The sequence below is a fragment of the Ranitomeya variabilis genome, chromosome 5 (genome assembly GCF_051348905.1).
Source record: "Ranitomeya variabilis isolate aRanVar5 chromosome 5, aRanVar5.hap1, whole genome shotgun sequence".
Classification (NCBI taxonomy): Eukaryota; Metazoa; Chordata; class Amphibia; order Anura; family Dendrobatidae; genus Ranitomeya; species Ranitomeya variabilis.
In genome coordinates this window covers 531,782,170-531,805,008 of record NC_135236.1, presented here as the reverse complement: position 1 = coordinate 531,805,008, position 22,839 = coordinate 531,782,170, and the positions used below count along the sequence as shown (strand labels likewise).

Below are 22,839 nucleotides of genomic sequence, written 5' to 3'. Positions count from 1 at the left end.
TGAGTTGAAGACCTTATCTGCTCCATCTAAAGTCAAGTCTAAGATTGAGGTAATGTATACAGAATGTGTGGCAGGTTTTCTTGCCTTCCTTCAATATGGACAAGTGACGGTCCCCTAAGTGGAGCCTTCAGTGTGCCTCTGGCTGACATGGTAACCTTCATCCCGCTGTCATGGCAGTGATGCATACATATAAATCTTACTTACCATGCCCTATCTCAGCAGGAACTGTGATGTGTGTGTCTCTTGTAAAGTACTGATCTTTCCCTTCCTGCAGGCACAGAAAGAGCTTTTGGATGCCGAGATGGATTTCCACAAGCGACTGTCCTCTGGAGAAGATACAACAGAACTAAGGAAAAAGCTCAACCAGCTACAAGTTGAGGTAGGGCAGTGTTATGTCAGAATTATGTACATTTATTATTTTTGTAGCGTCACTTATATTTTCACTAGATATGACTTGTGTTTACAAATCTAACCTGAATGTTTTTCATATATTGAAGGCTGCTCGATTGGGCATCTTACCTGCAGGACGGGGGAAGAGTATGACGATGCAGAGCAGGGGCAGAGGACGTGGACGTGGAGGAAGGGGAAGGGGCTCACTTAGTCACATGGTTGTCGACCATCGTCCCAAAACAATATCTATTGCGGGCTTTTATGAGAAAGAAAAAGAAGAGTTGTTACAACATTTTGCTGTAAGTAAACATGAAGATAGGGGGAAACATTTTATGAAGGGCCATGTGCCACAATTGTCAAGTCCCGAAGTTCCAAACTTTTGTTATTTTTCTTTTCCCCAATTCCCTGACCATCTTCTTAAGTGGAAGGGGTTACCAGGGGCCCTGCAGACTTACTAGAATATACGCCATTGGAGATGTGATGACTCTATTTAACCTCTACCTGATATAAAACAAACCTATGTACTTTCTGGTTCCCGTAAATGGAGCGGGCTCAGAAGCTGAGCATGCACCATACCAGACAGATACTAGCAAAAATAAATAGCTGGCTTCTGCCTGTAACTACAGCAGTCGGAGTGCATACTGATCTGTATAGATTAACAACTTAAATGTCCTTAGCAATTTCTGGCGGCATTTAAATGGCATAATTGCTGGTTCACGCAGTCATCACTAGCTTCTTCTGGCTAAGCCAACAGCGATAGGTTGTCATGGCCGCCGGAGGCCTGCTAAAGACCCCCAATGCTGGCAGTTTGGTCTTCCTATAAAGCTCAACCTGAGGTGATCTACCTTTTCACTTAATATACTGCGATATTTATATTTGTTTTTTTTTATTTTATTATTCCTATTTACTTCTTTAATGTGTACTAAAAAAAATTAAATCTCCACTTTTTTACCCCCCCAATTAAAAAGGACATTTTGTTTTTTATCAGTACGTTTGTAAAAGTCCAGTCACAATATAAACTAAACACAATTAATTGAAAAGAATTGAAACACCAGAATTTCATGTTTTTTCTCCTTCGCCTCATTGGGGGACACAGACCGTGCTTGCCACTAGGAGGACACTAAGTGATACAAAGAAAGTTAGCTCCTCCCCTGCAGTATACACCCTCCTGCTGGCTCCCAGCTAACCAGTTCTTGCTTAGTGTCTGTAGGAGGCACTTGGGTCTGTTTTCAGACCCCAACATTTTTTATTTTTATTTTCTGTAAATTTTTATTTTTTAATTAACGGAGTGAAGGGGGCGACGGATTCCTTTCTAGGGTCTGCTCTCCCCCGAACCATCAACAGGCAAGCACGACGAGTATACCTCCCCGTACCTTTCCTGCGACGACTGGGGCACGCCTAATCTACGCTAGGGCGACGGTTCCTATACGGTCCCGATCTCCCCCCTGTAAGATGGCGAGCACATAGAGTATACCTCTTATGTGCATCTCCCGGGCTCCTCCGCAATTAAGCCCTCACCTGTTGGCGTCATGTAGTCCCCACAGTAGCCGTAAGTCCCCTGCGGCAGGCACAGCCATAAGTCCCCTGCGGCAGGCACATATGAAGATGGACAGAGACTCTCCATCCCCCGGCCAAGGGAGGATCGATTGAGCTTATTCCCTCGCAATAGAGGCTGCATCTCTGCTCGGTGGTGGTGAGTAGTTTCCTTCCTCACGCTGCCTGCGTGGAAGGTGCGGTCCTGGTCCCTGGGGAGAGGTGCCGCTGGCCGGTACGCCAGCGGCAATCATTCGGCGCTACGTCGCGGCCCGCCGACGTGCTCCACCGGCAGGCTCCATAAATTTAGTCCCCGGCTTTTTCAGCCGGACTAGGCCGCAGTTGAAATCCCCGCCAACCGCCGGAGCCCCGCCCAGCTCACTTCAGGGGCGACGGTGCCTTCACGGTCCCGATGCCAGACAATTGGCCCTGTCCACCCGAGGGCTGAACTCCGTGGATGTACAGAGGCCCCTCTCTATGGCGTCCGAGCAGCCCCCACTGTCCCACCACTGTGAAAGCGGATGGCACAAGGAGGCGGACGGTTCCTTTCCACCTCCCTAACAAAAGGGATGATGGATTGAGGTGTATCCCTCTATCCCTGCACCGTCCACGCTGCAGTACCCGACATCCGCGGCGGCTCCATGCCGGGACGCGCACCGTTGGTGAGTGGATCCTGCCAGCGATGGGCTTCTGCAGCGGGATATTCACAGGCAGTCTCAGGCTTCCCTGTGGCCCACCTCCCTGAGGTAACACTCCAGCCGGCTACAAAATTTAGCCCCCGGCTTCGGCCGATGTGTAGGCCGCACCCCGGAAGCGCACTGTGGGCAGCTCTGCCTTTTTTCCTGCCGTTTTTCGCCTGGCACGGAAGTGCTCAATTTTCTCGAGCAATGCCCCTCACTTCTACGCTGGCGCCAGCTGCAGAAATTTAGGCCCCGGCTTGGGCCTATTCATGGAAGTCTCGAGGCTCCGCCCACGTCGTGCCTGTGGCTCCGCCCCCTGAATTGGCGCTTCTCGCTCGCTGCGAGATTTGACCTAAACCCGCATGACCAGTATTCCTGGTCTTAAAGGCACGTGACCAGTACTCCCTGGTCTTAAAGGCACATGACCAGTATTCCCTGGTCTTAAAGGCACACGACCAGTATTCCCGGTCTTAAAGGCACACGACCAGTATTCCCTGGTCTTAAAGGCACACGACCAGTATTCCCTGGTCTTAAAGGCACACGACCAGTATTCCCTGGTCTTAAAGGCACACGACCAGTATTCCCTGGTCTTAAAGGCACACGACCAGTATTCCCTGGTCTTAAAGGCACACGACCAGTATTCCCTGGTCTTAAAGGCACACGACCAGTATTCCCTGGTCTTAAAGGCACACGACCAGTATTCCCTGGTCTTAAAGGCACACGACCAGTATTCCCTGGTCTTAAAGGCACACGACCAGTATTCCCTGGTCTTAAAGGCACACGACCAGTATTCCCTGGTCTTAAAGGCACACGACCAGTATTCCCTGGTCTTAAAGGCACACGACCAGTATTCCCTGGTCTTAAAGGCACACGACCAGTATTCCCTGGTCTTAAAGGCACACGACCAGTATTCCCTGGTCTTAAAGGCACACGACCAGTATTCCCTGGTCTTAAAGGCACACGACCAGTATTCCCTGGTCTTAAAGGCACACGACCAGTATTCCCTGGTCTTAAAGGCACACGACCAGTATTCCCTGGTCTTAAAGGCACACGACCAGTATTCCCTGGTCTTAAAGGCACACGACCAGTATTCCCTGGTCTTAAAGGCACATGACCAATCCGAAGCTGGTCATAAATGAGGAGCCCTCTGCCGCTGATCCCAGTTTATCCCAGTGTAACTAGTTCCCTCAGTGGACTTCGTCACTGCCGCAACCCATGGTGTTTCTGACCAAGAAATTGAATCCCTCCGTGATCCCTCCGTGGCTCGGAGTGCTCGCAGGACCGATATACATGGTCCCTCTCCTACATGGGATCCGTCGGCTAGCAGGGGCCGCGAGTATTCCAGAAACGTACAGGCATCTACAAAACGGAAGTTCTCATTTCATGATCTCTCTCCAAGGATTTGCTGACAACAAGACTCTGAACACGGATCGGATATTGCCTTGGACCTGGACTTGCCAGAGTTTCAGTAAAGGATGACTCGCCTATTTATATCATCATCCAATCTCTGTACATTGACGAGGACTCCGGTCCTGCTCTAGACTACAGTGTCCCTCATACGGAGACTAAACTCCCTCGTAGAGCATTTGTCATCCAGTCCGGATATGCGATTCACTGGACAGAAGCCTCTACGTGGGGCTCCATGCCTGGTCTGATTTTTAAGGGCGACAGGCCCTTTAAAGGGCGCCGATCTCCCCACATCATCAACAGACGGGCACACGGAGTGTCGCCTCCAGGTATCCTCTTCTGCATCCAGGCCTAACGCCAGACAACCTGTCCTGTCCACCCGGAGACCTGAACTCTGTGGATGTACAGAGGCACCCTTTCCGGGCGTCTGAGCACCCCGCTCTGCATCACCACTATTTAACAGAAGATGCAAGAAGGCGGATGTTCCCTCTCCACTTCCCTGTTAAGAGGATGGTGGATCGAGGGTTCCTAATTTTTAACTCTGCAATGACCTGCTGGAAGCAGCCGCGCATTCTGCCACTTGGCAGATTAACCGGGTACAATCTCCTGTGGTTTACCTACCAGTATCCCTGCCCGATGTGTCATCAATTAAAAATGCCACGATCTGTCAAATAGCAAATCTGGTTTGTTCCGTTTTGCGGCTACGGGTCCAGCCCTCTACCCTCCCTAGCCGCCACATGGATTGCTAGAGCAACGGTCTCTTGCCTGGAGACCTTAACTACTTTGATTCACACCAGTAACCCTTTCCTGAAGACAGTACAGCTGGTCAATCAAATCTTTTGAGCGGGAGACTAACGAAGGATCGTACGTTCCTACAGCCCCGACCAACAGTGAAAGGGTTGTCCGGGACAGTCTAGATCTAAGGGATCTTGGTTCCTAAAAGGGGAACGAGAAGTAGGACCGATCCCGGACCTCAAACTTCTAACAACCTTTCACAAGGTTCTTCTTCTTCGAATGGAGTTCCTCCGCTCAGCCATTACTTCAACAGAAAAAGGTGCAGTTTCTGGCATCCATCGACATTCGGGATGCTTACCCTCTTCAAAAATTCCGTCGCTTTTCCATTCGTGAACAGCATTTAAGTCACGACCTTGTCCTTCGGCCTTGCTACCGCACCCAGAGTGTTGTCCTTCGGCCTTGCTACCGCACCCAGAGTGTTCGCAAGGGTCATGGCGGCTGTCATGTTCCTCTTGCACCTAGAGGCGTGGTCGTCCTGCCCTGTTTGGCCGACTGTTTACCTGCCCTTGCAGGACTACGCTAAGTCGTCTATATCACTTGCGATACCCTCTCACCTGGGCTGGTGGCTAGACTTAGACAACTTCTCATTTCCATCCCAGCAGATATCCTTTTTGAGGATGATCCGGTACTCTTCCAGAAGGGTGGTATATCTCCCTCCAGACAAGGTCATGGTCCTTCAACAGGGAGCTCGCGCACTTGCTCACTCATCCCCTCATTTCATTCGATTTGCTGGGAGGGTTCTGAGGAAAAAATGGAGACGACAATGGAAGCAGTTTCCTTCACTCCGTTAGTTTTCAGCGAGTCAAGCAGACTTTCAGACGATAGTCTCTGAGCTCCTTCTTCATCCAGGGCTTTTCTCCCAGTTCAATGGTTACTAGTAGCTTCCAATGCCAGTCCTTTTCTCCCGATCATTGCTCTGGAGATCCGAAAGGTAGTCCTACAGTAGGTCCACTGCCTTATGGCGGGTCAACCCATCTGAATTCAATTGGACAATGCCATGGCTGTGCCATACGTCAATCATCTAGCAGGTACCCACGTTCAGGCACCATGGCCGAGGTACCTCACATTCTCACATGGGCCGAGATCTATCACTCGGTGATCTCGGCAGTACATATCCCAGGAGTATAACTCTGGGCTGCGAACATATTCAGCCGTCAGGGTTTCGCCTCAAGTGAGTGGGAACTTCACCCGGAAGTCTTCCATCAGACCTGCCTTCACTGGAGCTCTCCAGTTGTAGTTTGGATGGCGTCCTGACTGATCGCCTGTGTACTCGAGTTTGTCGTTCGGCCTCGAGATCCAAGAGCCATCGCACTGCATGCTCTGGTTCTTCCGCGGTACCAGTTTCCACAACTCCCCGTTCACTACTTCCGACAGCTTTTCAGAAGCAGAAAGGGCCCCAGTGATCCTCGAAAATCCGCACTGACCACGTCAGTTTGTTTGCTTGCGGAGCTGGTAGCTTTTCTGCCTTTCTGCAACAAAACTGCAAGTAGGGACCACCTCGCAGGAAGTTTTCACTTGTAGTTCTTCCCTATCGCATACCGTTAGATCATTGGGATCTATTCTATTAGGGAAGGTCGCCCCTTTTTTCTCGGCGATATCCTCATCCTGACGAGTCTTCGGTGCTAACGGGTCCTTTTCAGACTTTTTGTTCCCTTATTTCCTTCAAGGCAAGGTCGTCCTCAGGCCTTCCCCGTCCCTTGTTACCAAGGTGGTATTGTATTACCACTGTTATGAGGGCATAGTTCTTCCCTCATCTCTTTCAGCACCAGTCCACAAAATGGAATGAGTTCCCCATATTCCGGACGAAGCGAGTGCTCTGAGTAGGTATGTCTCGAGGATGGCGTCCTTCCAAAGGTTGGACACTGTATCTTGGGCTTCCTGACGGTAAGGGGAAGGCTTCCTGACGTTTACAGGAAGGGTTTAGCCGTCTTCATCGGCCATTTAGCCTGGTGTATTCCTTTCACCATCCAGGAGTCCTTCCGTGTTAGGCTGACCTCTATCTCCCTGTCTATCGTGGGTTCTAGGCACCAGGCGTCGACAAGACACGCCTGCAAGCTTGCGGATTCGTCCAGTCCGCATGCATTCTTCAAGCATTATAATTCCCAGACTTCCACAGATGTGAGTCTGGGCAGGCGGACTCTGCAGGCCGCGGTGGCGCACTTGTAAGTAGCGGTTACACAGGGCCTGATCTGATGTTGTCCCCACCCAGGGACTGCTTTGGGACGTCCCACGGTCTGTGTCCCCCAATGAGGCGAAGGAGAAAGAGGGATTTTTGTGTACTCACCGTAAAATCCTTTTCTCCGAGCCAATTATTGGGGGACACAGCTCCCACTCTGGTATTGGCTTATGCTTGTTTTTATAATCTGATATGCTATACTCTCATATATAATATGACATGCTGTAAGCTAATATGTTGTTACTGATCTCCTACTGCTTTTTGCACCGAACTGTTTAGCTGGGAGCCAGCAGGAGGGTGTATACTGCAGGGGAGGAGCTAACTTTCTTAGTATCACTTAGTGTCCTCCTAGTGGCAAGCAGCATAACACCCACGGTCTGTGTCCCCCAATGATTGGCTCGGAGAAAAGGATTTTACGGTGAGTACACAAAAATCCCTCTTTTGGCAGTCACAGTACTATAAAAAGTATTTGATATAAAGAAATTAACAAATCGTATGTACCCCAAAAAGCTGTCAATATGAACACTAGCTGCCACATAATAAAACAAGCACTTGCATCGACAGAAATATGAAAAATGTTTAAAGTCTCGGAAAATGGCTTCACAAGTGGAAATTATTTTCTTAGAATATCCAACTTTTTTCATCACTTAAAGTAAATAATACGCAATTTTGTTATCCCTGTAGTTGTATGGATCTGGAGAATCATGGTGCCAGGTCATCGTTACAATGAACGCTGTAAAAACAAAACCCAAAGAGCGATTTTGGATAGTTTGTGAAATTTTGCTGCACTTGGAATTTCTCTTGTTTTCCAGTACAGTGAATGGTAAAATTAATTGTGCTGTGTAAAACAACAAGTTGTCTTGATTTAAATAAAAAAAAAAAAAGCCCCAAATATCTGTGAATGAGAAATTAAAAATGTATGTCTCTTCAAAGAAAGGGAGTAAAAACTTAAAGGGTGCACCAATTTAATAAACCTTCCCCATTTTCACTCGTGGTGTAGGGATTAAGACTGACGGCTGAATTGCTGATCTCAAGTCTTTTCCAACTGATTGGTTCATCCAATTTGCAAAAGACACACTGGACTTTCATCGCTTTGTGTGTGCATTTTGGCCTTTTTCATCGCTTTTTGTGTGTATTTTTCAGAAATTTGGTGAACTTGATGAATTAAAGGAAGAGGAGTTTCCCCCAACTGTCATTTTAACATTCAAGACAAGGCAAGAAGCAGAAAATGTAAGTAAGAAGATCTAAGAATCCTTTTTTCTCCCCAAATTGTCCCAAATGCGGTAGTGTTCTCCTTCTAAGTCAGCGCAGTACAGAGTAATAGGTGTGTAGCACTTTGACCATATAGTTCCTGAAGGGAAAACAGCCTGTAAATTGACTGCAGCACTAATAAATCAGAAGTTAAGTGCAATATAAAAGAAAAGTAGTGGTAAAGTGATAATAATATGCAAATTCACTTTAAACCACTAGAGGGCACTATTTTATCTTCTCTAATTTTTAGCACAGATCCAGCCTGTCCTGAGCCCTCTTTTTCTCCTGCGAGCGTTGGATAGTAACCACGAGGACATGTTTCTATATATTTTCCATGCTGTACTCGTCATCGTAATATTTAGCAAATAATTACTAGCTATAGTGTAATTATGGTTATAACTGTATACAAGTATTGAGGATGTAAATGGCCAAAGCTGGCTTCCCCAGTAATAACCGCTGATGGCCAGGAAGTTAGTGAAGCCACAGTAACCTGCTGAGCATCGGTTCGATTGGTTTCTCCTGTAGATAAGGGGTCCAACAGTATCAAGTGCTGAGGCAGAGACAAAGCCTGTATTGTAGTCCTTGGCAGCATTCCTTCTTTTTAATGATATTTTATTTTTGAAGGGATGACTTAATTTTTTTCTTTTACTAGGCTGCTAATCAAGGTTCAAAGTTCAAGGGTCGAAAGCTTATAGTATGCTGGCACAAACCGAAAACGCCCTCTATGTCCACTGAGGTTGAAGAGGAGGTGCCAAAGGAAGAGGTATGACAAAGTCCAGCCCTTTAAAGTGTGATTTAGAGAAGCCCTTTTCATTCTTGTGTTAATTAACCAGTTCCCGACATAAGGCGTAGTAGTATGTTTTGTAATGATGAGTGAGTATGCTTGTTAATTGGGTTTCCCCTGAGCACGTTCAGGTAGTCTCCGAGTATTTTGGCGTGCTCGGAGATTTAGTTTTGGTAGCCGCCGCTGCATGATTTGTGACTGCTAGACAGCCTGAACACATGCAGTCATTGCCTGTTTGTTAGGGAATTCACACATGTATTCAGGCTGCCTAGCAGCCACAAATCATGCAGCTGCGGGGACGAAAACTAAATCTCCGAGCACGCCAAAATACTCGGGAGACCACCCGAGCGTGCTCGGAAAACCCGAGTAACGAGCATACTCACTCATGACTAATGTTTTGTTTGAAACGTGTTCCCACATATCAACTTAACTCCTTACTGCCATTGGACAGGATAGTATGTCCAATGGCAGTACCCCCGCTTTGATGTGGGCTCCGGCGGTGAGCCCGCATCAAAGCCGGGACATATCAGCTGTTTTGAACCGCTGGCATGTGCCCGCAAGAGGTGTGGGCGGAATCACGATCCACCTGCGCCTATTAACTAGTTAAATGCCGCTGTCAAACTCTGCCGGAAATACGTGCACTGCTGACCCCTGTAACGTGATCAGGGTTCATCAGCATAACAACCAGAGGTCTCCTTGAGACCTCTATGGTTGTTGATGCCGGATTGCTATGAGCGCCACTATGTGGTCGGCGCTCATTGCAATGCAGTATCTCTGCTACATAGAGGCGAACTGAACATCGCCTCTATGTAGCTGAGCCGATCAAGTTGTGGCAGCTTCTAGCCTCCTATGGAGGCTATTGAAACATGCCAAAAGTAAAGAAAAAAAAATGTAATTAATATGAAAAAAAAAAAATTAATAAAAGTTTAAATATCCCCCCACCCTTTCACCCCATTCAAAATAAAACAATAAAAAAAATCAAGCCTACACATATTTGGTATTGCCGCCTTCAGAATTGCCCGATCTATCAATAAAAAAAAATTAACCTGATCTCTAAATGGCGTAGCGAGAAAAAAAATCGAAACTCCAGAAGTACGTGTTTTGTTTTTTTTTGGTCGCTGCGACATTGCATTAAAATACAATAACGGGCGATCAAAAAGAACGTATCTGCATCAAAATGGTATCATTAAAAACGTGAGCTTGGCAAACAAAAAGGAAGCCTTCACCTGACCCAAGATCACAAAAAATGTTGACGCTGCGGGTATCGGAATATGACGCAATTTTTAAAAAAATAATTTTTTAAGCAAAGTTTAGAATTTTTTTTCCACCACTTAGATGAAAAAGAACCTAGAAATGTTTGGGGTCTGTGAACTCAAAATGACCTGGAGAATCCTAATGGCAGGTCAGTTTTAGCATTTAGTGAACCAAACAAAAAACAAGTGTGGTATTGCACTTTTTTTTCAAAATTCACCGCACTCTGAATTTTTTTCCCGTTTTTGAGTACACGGCATGCAAAAACCAATGATGTCGTTCAAAAGTACAACTGATCCCGCAAAAAATAAGCCCTCATATGGCCATATTGACGGAAAAATAAAAAAGTTATGGATGTGGGAAGAAGGGGAGTGAAAAATGAAAGCGCAAAACCGAAAAAAGCTCCAGTTATGAAGGGGTTAAAGGGTATTCCTGTTTTCAAGATCCTAACCCAATATGTAGTAAGAGTATTAATAATATTAGCAAATACCTCGGATTAGAAATGTTTTTCTGAATCACTATGTCCCTAAACCCAGGTGCAGGGCATTGCGGTAACGACCACTAACAACTAACAGTAATGAGTAGTCATAACCATGGATTCCTAAGCTACTGCAATGGCCTGCACATGTGGTAAGCGACATAGCGAATCGGAAGAACTATACTCCATTTCTGATCTGAGGAATTTGCTAATAATATTATTCCTACTACATATTGGGGTAGGATCTTAAAGATGGGAATACCCCTTTTCTCCTATGCCTAATTGGGGGACACAGGACCATGGGTGTTATGCTGCTGCCACTAGGAGGACACTAAAGGCCCCGTCTCACATAGCGAGATCGCTAGCGAGATCGCTGCTGAGTCACAAGTTTTGTGACGCAACAGCGACCTCAGTAGCGATCTCGTTATGTTTGACACGTAGCAGCGACCAGGCCCCTGCTGTGAGATCGCTGGTCGTGTCGGAATGGCCTGGACCTTTTTTTGGTCGTTTAGGTCCCGCTGACATCGCTGAATCGGTGTGTGTGACACGGATTCAGCGATGTCTTCACTGGTAACAAGGGTAAACATCGGGTTACTAAGCGCAGGGCCGCGCTTAGTAACCCGATGTTTACCCTGGTTACCATCGTAAATGTAAAAAAAAACAAACCGTACATACTCACATTCCGGTGTCCGTCAGGTCCCTTGCCGTCCGCTTCCTGCACGGACTGACTGCCGGCCGGAAAGTGAAAGTACAGCACAGCGGTGACGTCACCGCTCTGCTGTTAGGGCCGGCGCTCAGTCCGTGCAGGAAGCGGACGCCGGGGGACGCGAAGGTGAGTATGTACTGTTTGTTTTTTTACATTTTACACTGGTAACCAGGGTAAACATCGGGTTACTAAGCGCGGCCCTGCGCTTAGCAACCCGATGTTTACCCTGGTTACCCGGGGACCTCGGCATCGTTGGTCGCTGGAGAGCGGTCTGTGTGACAGCTCCCCAGCGACCACACAGCGACAAAACAGCGACGCTGCAGCGATCAGCATCGTTGTCTGTATCGCTGCAGCGTCGCTCTGTGTGACAGGGCCTTAAGTTAACACAGAAAGATTAACTCCTCCTCTGCAGTATACACCCCTTCACTGGCCAGGATTCAACCAGTTCTTGCTTAGTGTCTGTAGGAGGCACTTGGGTCTGTTTTCAGACCCCAACTTATTTTAATTTTCCTGTAAATTTGTATTTTTTATTTAATGGAGTGAAGGGGGCGACGGATTCCTTTTTATAGGGTCCACTCTCCCCCGAACCATCAACAGGCGAGTATATCTTCCCGTCCCTCCTGCGACGTCTGGGGCACGCCTAATTTTACTGGGGCGACAGTTCCTTTATGGCTGATCTCCACCCCTGCAAGACGGCGAGCACATAGAGCCCGGCTCTCATGTTCCTCTCCGGGGCCCGACACAGTGGATCCTGCAGTACCTGAGACAAGGCCCACACCAACCATGGCGTCACACAGCCCCAAGACTAAAGCCCCCCTTGGGGGACAGAGGAAGAATGGATGGCGTTTAAGGTGCATGGATCAGCACCTTCACAGTGACAGGAGGCCAGGGCCATACCAGCTGTGAGTACATACCACGCTCCCATCTGCGGCAGAGGTACGGTCCGGGTCCCTTGGGAGAAGTGCCGGGGGTCAGCAGCGTTCCGTCGCGGCCGCCGCCGCACATCGCCGGCAGGGCCCAAAAATTTAGTCACCGGCTTTTCAGCCGGACTAGGCCGCATTTCCGCCCACGGCCATAGCTCCACCCCCCATACCGTCGCTTCTCGTCTGGGACGAGAGGCACCCCTGCAAATCTCGGGGGCCATATTACTTTCATCTCTGCGGGGATAACAGACCCCCAAGGTGGCACGCTGACTGACAGGACCGCCGCGGCTACAATTCCTCCCCGGGGACACAGGCACAGGACCATGGGTAAGCTGTATCAAGAAAGCTTAACCCCTTCCCTGCACCATAGCGCAGATCCTGCCCCTGCCTCTAAAAACACTGTCTCAACCTAAGGAGACCAAAAAGACTAACAAGAAGCACACAGTGTTCTTCACTTCCTGTGCCACTTGCAATATGGCCCTGCCCCAAGCTCACAATATCCCACTATGTGCGGATTGTGACCCGGCCTCTGTGCAGCCGCCTCCCGCTGACCCTGCAGAGCCTAGTCCCCCTGAGTGGGCCACTTCCCTGTCATAATCTATGGCTTCCTTAGCCAAGGCAATTGACTCCCTCCGGGGCCCCTCTTTAAGTCAGAGCGCGGAGGACTCTGGCGACGGTACGGATCCGTCCACCAGCCGGGGGCGTCCTCTGTCACTAAGGGCTCGGGGTGCCAGGAAACGTACCCATGTCCCACCCCCCGACCACGGGCGTGTTTGCTTTTCTGCATCCGCGAGCTTAGTCTCTCGTTCCCCTTCTCCGGAGAACCTAAATGACTCTGAATAGGAGTCTGAGGACTCTTACGTCCTGGATTCCTCGACTTCCCAAGAGACACTAGATTCTCTCATCGAAGCGGTCAACAAGACCCTAAAGGTGGACGAGGAATCCGTATCCACTCCGGAACACGCTGTGTCTTTTAAGAAGACAAAACGTGTCCAAAAAGTATTTGTCACTCATCCGGAGTTTGAAGAAATCGTACAAAAACACAGGGACCGCCCTGATAAACGCTTCATGGGGCAAAAGCCTGTTGAGGCCAAATACCCTTTTGCTCAGTAACTAATTAAGGACTGGCTGCAGTCTCCCTCAGTGGATCCTGCAGTATTGCATCTCGCTTCCAAAACGATCCTATCTCTGTCAGACGGTTCCTCAGTCAAGAACCCCTCTGACCGCAAAATTGACTACCTGGCTCGCTCTGTCTTCGAGGCCACAGGAGCCTCTTTCCATCCTTCGCCGCTTCTTGGGTGGCTAAGGCTATGGTCGCTTGGGCTGAGGTGCTTACCACGACCATCCAAGATAGTCATCTTCCTTCCAGAGGCTATCAACATGGCTAACCAGTTAGCCCAAGCTGGGGACTTCGTAGTTAACGCCTCAATGGACGCAGCCAATTGCGCTGCACAGGCAGCCGCAAATGCAATTTCCATCAGAAGAGCCCTGTGGCTCAGAGACTGGCGAGCAGATTCTGCCTCCAAGCGTTCATTGACATCTCTACCCTACCAAGCTGGTCGCCTATTTGGAGAAAAATTAGACCTAATGATCTCGGATGCTATTGGGGGGGAAAAGTAAATTTCACCCCCAACAAAAGCCTACCTGGCCGTTTCGGTATCAACAACAATCTCGATTCCGGCCTTTTCGCAACAATCCCAATTGGTCATCTACATCCTTCTCCCCCGCATAAGGACGAGGTACGCGCGGTGACCGAGGCCCCCAGGTCTCATACAGACCTAAATGTAACTGGAAACAGGTCTAAGGGATCCAGATCCTTTAGATCAGAGGTGTCAAACTGCATTCCTCGAGGGCCGCCAACAGATCATGTTTTCAGGATTTCCTTAGCATTCCACAAGGTGCTGGAATCATTCTGTGCAGATGATTAAATTATCACCTGTGCAATACAAGGAAATCCTGAAAACATGACCTGTTGGCGGCCCTCGAGGAATGCAGTTTGACACCTCTGCTTTAGATCCTCCACTCAATGACTCGTTGCAACATCCGGAGGACATCAACAAAGTAGGAGCTCGCCCACTTTCGTTCCGTCAAGCCTGGCTCTCTGTCGTCTCCGACGAATGGATCAGGGAACTGGTGTCCTCCGTATACAAAATAGAATTCTCCCCCCGGACACGCTTTTTCCAGTCGTGTCCTCCCAAACTAAAGACAACAGCTTTTCTCCAGGCCTTACGGGCACTACAAAAAGATGGAGTCATCATTCCGGTTCCCCAAGACCAAAGATTCAAAGGGTTTTACTCGAACCTATTCGTGGTCCCAAAAAAGGACGGATCGTTGCGTCCGATTCTAGATCTAAAACTTCTGAACAAATTTGTCAAAATTCGGCACTTCAGAATGGAATCTCTCCGCTCTGTAGTCGCGTCCATGAAAAAAGGAGAGTTCCTAGCATCCATAGACATCAAAGATGCTTACCTCCACATCCCAGTTTTTCCTCATCAACAGTTCCTTCGCTTCGCATTTCGCGAGGAACACTTCCAGTTTCCTTTCGGCCTCGCCACCGCTCCCAGAGTTTTCACAAAGGTCATGGCGGCTGCAATGGCCATTCTTCATTCTAGGGGAGTGGTGGTACTTCCGTACCTGGACGACCTACTGATAAAAGGCCCATCATACCCAGCCTGCGAAGAGTCCGTCGATCTCACGGTGGATACTCTTTCTCGCCTGGGTTGGAAGATTAACTTCGAAAAATCCTTTCCGATCCTGGCTCAACGGATCTCCTTTCTTGGAATGACACTGGACACTTTCCGCGGTCTGGTCATTCTCCCTCCAGACAAGGCCTTAGCCTGCAGCGGGGAGCTCGGAGTCTTTCCCGTCCAGTCTCCCACTCCATTCATTTCAGCATGCGCATTTTCGGGCAGATGGTAGCAGCCATGGAAGCGGTTCTGTTCGCGCAATTTAATCTCCGTCCCCTACAACATGCGCTGCTGTCGGCATGGAACGGGAACCCGTCCTCTCTCGACCGCTGTTTCAGTCTGTCCCCACAGGTCAGACAGACCCTCAGGTGGTGGACTCTGAAGTCCTCCCTGAACCAAGGAAAGTCCTTCCTACCAGTGCGTTGGCTGGTGGTGACCACCGATGCCAGCCTCCTGGGCTGGGGGGCAGTTTTCAAACACCACAAGGCACAGGGTCGTCGTTGGTCCACTCAAGAGTCGCGTCTCCCCATCAATATCTTGGAAATACGAGCGATCAGACTAGCTTTGCTCAGTTTTCACCATCTCCTTGCAGGTCACCCCATCAGAATCCAGTCCGACAATGCCACAGCGGTGGCGTACATCAGCCGTCAAAGGGGAACCCACAGCAAGACGGCCATGCTCGAGGTGTCCCACATTCTCCGTTGGGCCGAAACAAACCATTCGCCCATCTCGGCGATCCACATACCAGGTGTGGAGAATTGGGCGGTGGACTTCCTCAGTCGCCAGGGTCTCGCCTCGGGCGAGTGGTCACTCCACCCGGAAGTTTTCCAACAGATCTGTCATCGCTGGGGGACCCCGGACGTGGACCTCATGGCCTCCAGGCTAAACAACAAGGTCCCACAGTTCATTGCCCGATCTCTCGACCCACGTGCCATCGGAGCAGATGCCTTGGTTTTGCTGTGGCGTCAATTCCGCCTCCCGTACATTTTTCCTCTTCCCCTGCTACCGAGGGTTATCAGGAAGATCAGGGCAGAGGGGATACCAGTGATCCTTGTGGCGCCGGACTGGCCACGCCGAGCATGGTACACGGAACTGGTTCAGCTGGTCGCCGACGTCCCCTGGCGTTTTTCAGATCGCAGGGATCTTCTCTCACAGGGCCCGATTTACCACCAGAACTCAGGGACCCTGTCTTTGACGGCCTGGCCGTTGAGTCCTGGATTTTAGGCCAAGCAGGTTTCACTCCCAAGGTGTCCTCCACCATGATCAGGGCTAGGAAACCCGTGTCCATGCGCAGTTACCACCGTACCTGGCGAATCTTCTTCGCATGGTGCGACACACATGGACGATCTCCTCTGGCATTTTCAATCCCTTCCATATTGGAATTTCTCCAATCAGGACTAGAGTCGGGTCTCGCACTTAGCTTTCTCAAGGGACAGGTGTCTGCACTGTCGGTCCTGTTCCAACGAAAAATTGCCAATAGATTACCGGTTAGGGCGTTCTTTCAGGGAGTTTCCCATGTGGTGCCTCCCTACAAAATGCCTTTCGATCCATGGGATGTTAATTTGGTCCTTGGAGTCCCCCTTCGAACCACTGCAGGACGTCTCTCTGACCTTCCTTTCCTGGAAGGTAGTTTTCCTAGTGGCTAATACATCCATCAGACGTTTTTTGGAGTTGGCGGCACTTTCCTGCCGACCTCCGTTTCTGATTTTTCATCCGGACAAGGCAGTCTTGAGGACTTCTCCTTCTTTTCTGCCCAATGTCGTTTCCTCTTTTCACCTCACAAGGAGATTATTCTGCCTTCGTTCTGTCAGGCACCAGTCAATCGCATTGAGAAAGCTCTGCACACTCTCGATGTGGTGAAGGCCCTTCGACGGTACGTCTCCCGGACGGCTCCCTTCCTAAAGTCGGATGTCCTATTCGTACTTCCAGAGGGACCAAGGAAGGGTTCTCCTGCTTCCAAGGCTACTCTAGCCAAATGGATTCGATCGGCTATTCCGGAATCCTATCGTGTCAAGGGTGTTCCTATCCCAGCAGGGGTTAAGGCCCATTCTACTCGGTCGGTGGGCGCCTCTTGGGCCATTTGGCACCAGGCGTCAGCACAACAGGTCTGCAAGGCTGCGACATGGTCCAGCTTGCATACTTTTACGAAACATTACCACATTCATTCTCTATCTAGTGCAGACGCCACCCTTGGCAGGTGCATTCTGCAATCGGCGGTACTTTAGCTGTAAGCCAGCGGTACATGGGGTATTAGCAGCTATGTTGCTCCTCACCCAGGGACTGCTTTAGGACGTCCCATGGTCCTGTATCCCCCAATGAGGCGTAGGAGAAAAGGAGATTTTTGTGTACTCACCGTAAAATCTTTTTCTCCGAGCCAATCATTGGGGGACACAGCACACCCACCCTGTTAGCCTTTTGGCTTGTTACTACTTTGGTTTTGACATAGTTTTATTGTCTTTCGTTTAATACTCCTACTGCTTTACTACCGAACTGGTTGAAACCTGGCCAGTGAAGGGGTGTATACTGCAGAGGAGAAGTTAATCTTTCTGTGTTAACTTAGTGTCCTCCTAGTGGCAGCAGCATAACACCCATGGTCCTGTGTCTCCCAATGATTGGCTCGGAGAAAAAGATTTTACGGTGAGTACACAAAAATCTCCTTTTTTCATCACACTGTTGCACAAAATGTAGAATATGTAGTAGAATAGAGCGCATGTAAAGAAAAATGCTATCACTGAAAGTAATTTCGTCCTGCCATAACCCCAAGTCTCGCAGTGTGCCATTATTAGAATTTGGCATTCACATCTATGGCATTGCAGTGGGAAAACCCACTGAACCTTTTAGGGCATGTTTGTGTCTAGAAGCACAAGTTTGGTACAACGTACTGGGAAGAAAGTTTGCATGTTTGCAATTTTCACACTGCAACACCAGCTGTTTATTACTTAGTTATGGAAAACAGCCGTGGAGTCTAAAAGTCCACTACACCTGTACATGAATTCCCAGAGAGGTGTAATTTCCAAAATGGGGTCATTTGAGGGGTGTTTCTGATGTTCTGGAACCTGAGGGGCACACCCAGAGGCAAAGAGCACTCGCTCTTCCTGAGCCCTTGTGTGCCCAATAGTAGTTCTGTTTCGACACCTCAGGGGCTCTGGTGATGTGACATGGCACCCACAAACCATTACGGTAAAATCTGCACCCCAAAATGGTTCTACTTACCGCCTGAGATTTGTAATGTGCCCGAACAGTAGTTTCCTACAACATGTTGCCTGTTGGCATATTCAAGAGAAATTGTCTTACACACTGTGGGTTCAGTTTTCACCTATTCCCCCAACCCCCCTTGTGAAAGCTAAAAAATCTGTGGCTAGAGCAATATTGTAAAGGGAATGTCATTTTTCATTTTAACTGCCAACTAGCGAGCTCTGCTTTGTGCCCAAACATTACTTTCCAATAATGTATGGAGTATCTGTGTTCTCAGAAGAGAGTGCACAACAAATTATGGGGTCATTTTCTCCTAAAACAAACAAATTTGCAATAAAGCTACATTATCTGGGAAAACACAAATTTTCATTCTGCTTTGCATTCTTCTTAAGCACCGGAAGGGTTAAAGGGAATCGGTTACCAAGGAAAACAATATTTACATGCAGATATAGGTTTAGTCTGCAGGTAATTAATCTTGGGATGCTGCCCCCTTTACTGATTTCACGACTTCCAGGAGAAAGTGAACTTCTATCCTCCCAGGATACACCTGCTATCAGTCATGGGGGTGCGCACTGTTACACCTCCTAATATTGAGTGGCCACTGTAAGCACGCCTGACATTTTGATTGACGGCTTGCTCTGCACAGACGTTCTGTTGAGCTCGCTGTCCAAGTTCGGAGCATGCTTACACCCGCCACTCCCAATATTGTGAGCAGTGACTAACTGCTCTATGCATGCTCTTGGATGGAAATAAGTTAATTTTCAGTAAGGGTGGTTTCACCCAGTGCTTTGTCATATGTTCGTTGGTTCCATCGGGGCTTGCATCCAAACGCCCCACATCCCCTCCCCCTTTTCCCTATCACAGTCAAAACGGGATTCGAGTGTAGTCGACATGAGATTTGTTGAGCATCATTTTTGGCATATACGCCTACTGGACGCAGACACCTAGACATAGTAAACTGCGCCTGAGTGTCTGCGTCCAGTAGATGTATACTTCCGAAAATGAAGCACAACAGAGTACACGTTGACTCCGCTTCCACCATTACAGTCAATGGCCCAGTTGGCGTATACGCCTGAATCCTGGTTTAGGCAGGTTGGACGCAAGCCTCGACTGTGCCACTGAACATTGCGAAGAACGCAGTGTGAAAGGACCCTATGGGTCACAGTAGATGATAGTCCGTTGTTTTCAGAATAGACCTGCTCAAAATTATACCAAAGCAGAAAGTTCCAGTCTTGCACCGAATTGTTATTTTCCTCTTTCTCCCCCATCCTCCCATGACCCCTTTTTTTTTCATCACCAGGAAGCAGAGACGTCCGATACATTTCTTCATGAAGATGATGATGAGGATGAAGACGAAGATGAGTCACGTTCCTGGAGAAGATGAAAGCACCATAAAAAAAAAAAACCCAGAGAAATGTACATACAAGTTAATTTTTTAAGACGTGTTTACTGACATTTTTACTATAGTAACATGAGGAAGGAAGAAAGTGTGAACCCAAATGAGCCAATTATTTTCTCCTAGTCACAGGAAGTATATCTCTTGATTGTGTAAATCATTGAATCAAATGCTTTTTCTATGAAAGCCAAAGGCTAGAGACTGTTTGTGTTTATTGTCGTTCTGTTTTTTATTTTAATATACATGGTCCTACATGGAGAGTAGAGTGAGAAATATTTTTGGAAGTCTTTAAAGTTATAGTTTTATGAAACTGCTAGAAGTCTACCCACTTTAAGAAGATGCCCAGCAGCTTAGGCATTTATGTCCTGCCTCCCGTAAAGTGCAATCCTTTTTCAGCCAAATTCCTGCAAACTTAAGATTCGGGCAATAACCTACAAGACTAACCTGCTTTATAATTTGGTCACTCATATCATCGCATCTAAGGCTTTAAAATGGATATCAATAACCTGACTTCTTGTGCCAAACTTGGCTTTCTGTATTGCTGTATGAGCTCCAACCATTAGATTTCCTAGAGCATATCCCGAGTGTAGTTTACGCTAATCCGAACTGTAGTTTTGTATGTACCATCTGCCCAAGGATTCTTTGCCACTATTGACACTAAATCGGCACACGTTTCTGAGTTCTACGCTAGGTTCTGGCTAACACAGGTCCAACTCCTGCTCAGTTCTTCATCAGCTAAGGAATGGGTCTCTGGTGTAGGTTTCTCAGTGGTGACCGCGTTCATATTGTATGGGTGATATAAGCTGATCTGCCTCTTGGAAGTACATTGTCATCAAGGGAACCTTTTACAAGGGAGAAGTATTAACTTAAAGGCTGGGGTTTTATTGAAAAGACCACCCTATATTCATTACACACTAATGATCCCTACACACAGGGCAATAGGTGGTGACCAGATTGAGCCTCTAGGACTGATCTCTTCACTTTTGATAGGACCGCTGATACAAAAGTCAGCAGAATATGGCCTTATAACACCTCCCTTCACTAATGCAATGTATGTGTTGGAAGGCAATGAAATGTACACACTAATGTGTAGTTGGGTCCAAGCTCAGTTGTGATATGATTGGCTGCCTTGCCCCTTTTTATTTTATTATTTTTAATTTTTTGTTTTGCGCTAGTTGTCACAATTAAAACCTATTGATTGTAAGAAGCGAGTTTCTCCTAAACTGCTGTCACTGCCAGGCCCTTATTGGCATTGCTGGTGATGTCTTGAAATCTTTATATATGATAAAAAGCAAAGGAAAGGGGGGGGGGGGGACAAAAGATTTATATATAGTATGTACAGATGTTTTCTTAAGATGTATAATTTTGTACATAACTTTCTCCTTTTGTGTGTAGTAAGTTAGAAATTAAATAGGTGCCCAAAAAGTTTTATTTTTTTCTACCAACAATCTAGAGAGGAAAAGGAGACCAACCAAATAATTGCCTGTCGGCAGCAAGTCCTTGTCTTTGTCCACATCTACAGCAAGCTAAAGCCTTGTCACAAATAATCCTAGTTTTCATACCAGTCTAAACTTACACAGCTCCTGGTTTCCGGTATAATGTTTGGAAGCCTATACTGTAAACTATTGAAACGATATACCAGCAAGTCAGTCTCTTGATCCTATGGTAAACCACCTCGCTGTATTGTTTTTCAGGGTGATGTGATGCTAAAATGCTATGTTACGGTCCGTCTATTTAATGCAGCTGTGCTGAAATATCTGAAAGTTTTTGTTTTGTTTTTTCACATTTCTTTAAAAGATTCTATGGACATGTGACATGATTAAGATAAGTCATCAATATCACATTGGTGGAGGTGCTAGGTGTGAGATTTTCACCAATCCACTGATAGCTCCAGCAGAGGAGGAATAGGAGCTATGCCAGGCACCGTCCAGCACAGAGGAATAGGAGCTATGCCCAGCATCTTCCAGTACGGAGGAATAGGAGCTATGCCCAGCACTATCCAGTACAGAGGAATAGGAGGTATGCCCGGCACCATCCAGTACAGAGGAATAGGGGCTATGCCCGGCACCATCCAGTACAGAGGAATAGGAGCTATGCCCGGCACCATCCAGTACAAAGGAATAGGGGCTATGCCCGGCACCATCCAGTACAGAGGAATAGGGGCAATGCCCGTCACCATCCAGTACAGAGGAATAGGAGCTATGCCCGGCACCATCCAGTACAGAGGAATAGGGGCAATGCCCGGCACCATCCAGTACAGAGGAATAGGAGCTATGCCTGGCACCATCCAGTACATATTGAATGGAGCTGTGCAGTACATCTCCGTTTATTGTATTTACATCCAGGCACTACCAAAGCTAATAACGGCTGATTGGTGGAGGTTCCCGATATTGGACTCCCACCGATCTGATACTGATCACATATCTGAAGTTCAATATCACATTCCCGGAGAACCTCTTTAAGGCTGGAAACAGACTAGCGTTTGGCATCCAATGTGAGATGCTAATGACCCTCGGATCCAGCTCTGCTGCAAGCGTGAGCCGAGGGTCAGTGCACTGATCCTTTCGTATGAGAGAATTGCAGAGGAGATGGAGAAAGTGATTTCTCCATCGTCGGTGTCTGTGGGAATAGCACCGCACTCAGGTAACATCTGAGTGCAGTCCAAAGTTTAACGCACACACCCATAGACTTGTAAGGGTGTGAGTGAGCGAAGTCTTGCCACAGTTGTTCTCTCATACCGAATTGGCATGAGAAACTTAATCTGAGTTCTGAGCTACCCCATAGCATGACACTGGGCTGAGTGCTAAGCGATGTTTTATCACATAGCACTCGGCCGTGTTATACAGTAGTGTGACTGCGGCCTAAAGATGACTTGCCTGTACGCAATCGGCACATTAATATTTAGAGATTGATGGTATGTTCCTATATTGATAGCATTGAAATGCTACTCCACGGTGGTGTGGACAAAGTGGTTTCTTCACCTTTTTTATACAGACGGGCAGTGTGTGAATGTATGTGTGTACGCACAGAGACCACCATTTAATTTTGATTGCCACTATTGCAATTTCGAGTGCCTTACATAAAACAAATCACCTTTTTACATGACTACAGGTTCTTACTTTGTGTAATGTAAAAGTAATTTTTCAGTTAACCGGGGGAAACTTCTGAGCAGCTGTTCCAATCCCAA

The 22,839-nt window shown here is 47.8% G+C and overlaps 1 protein-coding gene across 1 annotated transcript in view; it reads left to right on the top strand.

Moving 5' to 3' along the window:
• RBM27 (RNA binding motif protein 27) overlaps window positions 1-19,771 on the top strand; it is a 107,334-nt gene extending 87,563 nt beyond the window's left edge. Inside the window, exons 16-21 of the mRNA XM_077265831.1 lie at window positions 1-49; window positions 275-379; window positions 498-689; window positions 8,125-8,211; window positions 8,885-8,995; window positions 19,557-19,771. The exon at window positions 1-49 is cut by the window's left edge and continues 107 nt beyond it. Coding sequence (XP_077121946.1) covers window positions 1-49; window positions 275-379; window positions 498-689; window positions 8,125-8,211; window positions 8,885-8,995; window positions 19,557-19,640 — 628 coding nt within the window. The 3' untranslated portion in view covers window positions 19,641-19,771. The remainder of the gene's footprint in view (window positions 50-274; window positions 380-497; window positions 690-8,124; window positions 8,212-8,884; window positions 8,996-19,556) is intronic.
• The last annotated feature ends 3,068 nt before the right edge of the window (window positions 19,772-22,839 follow it).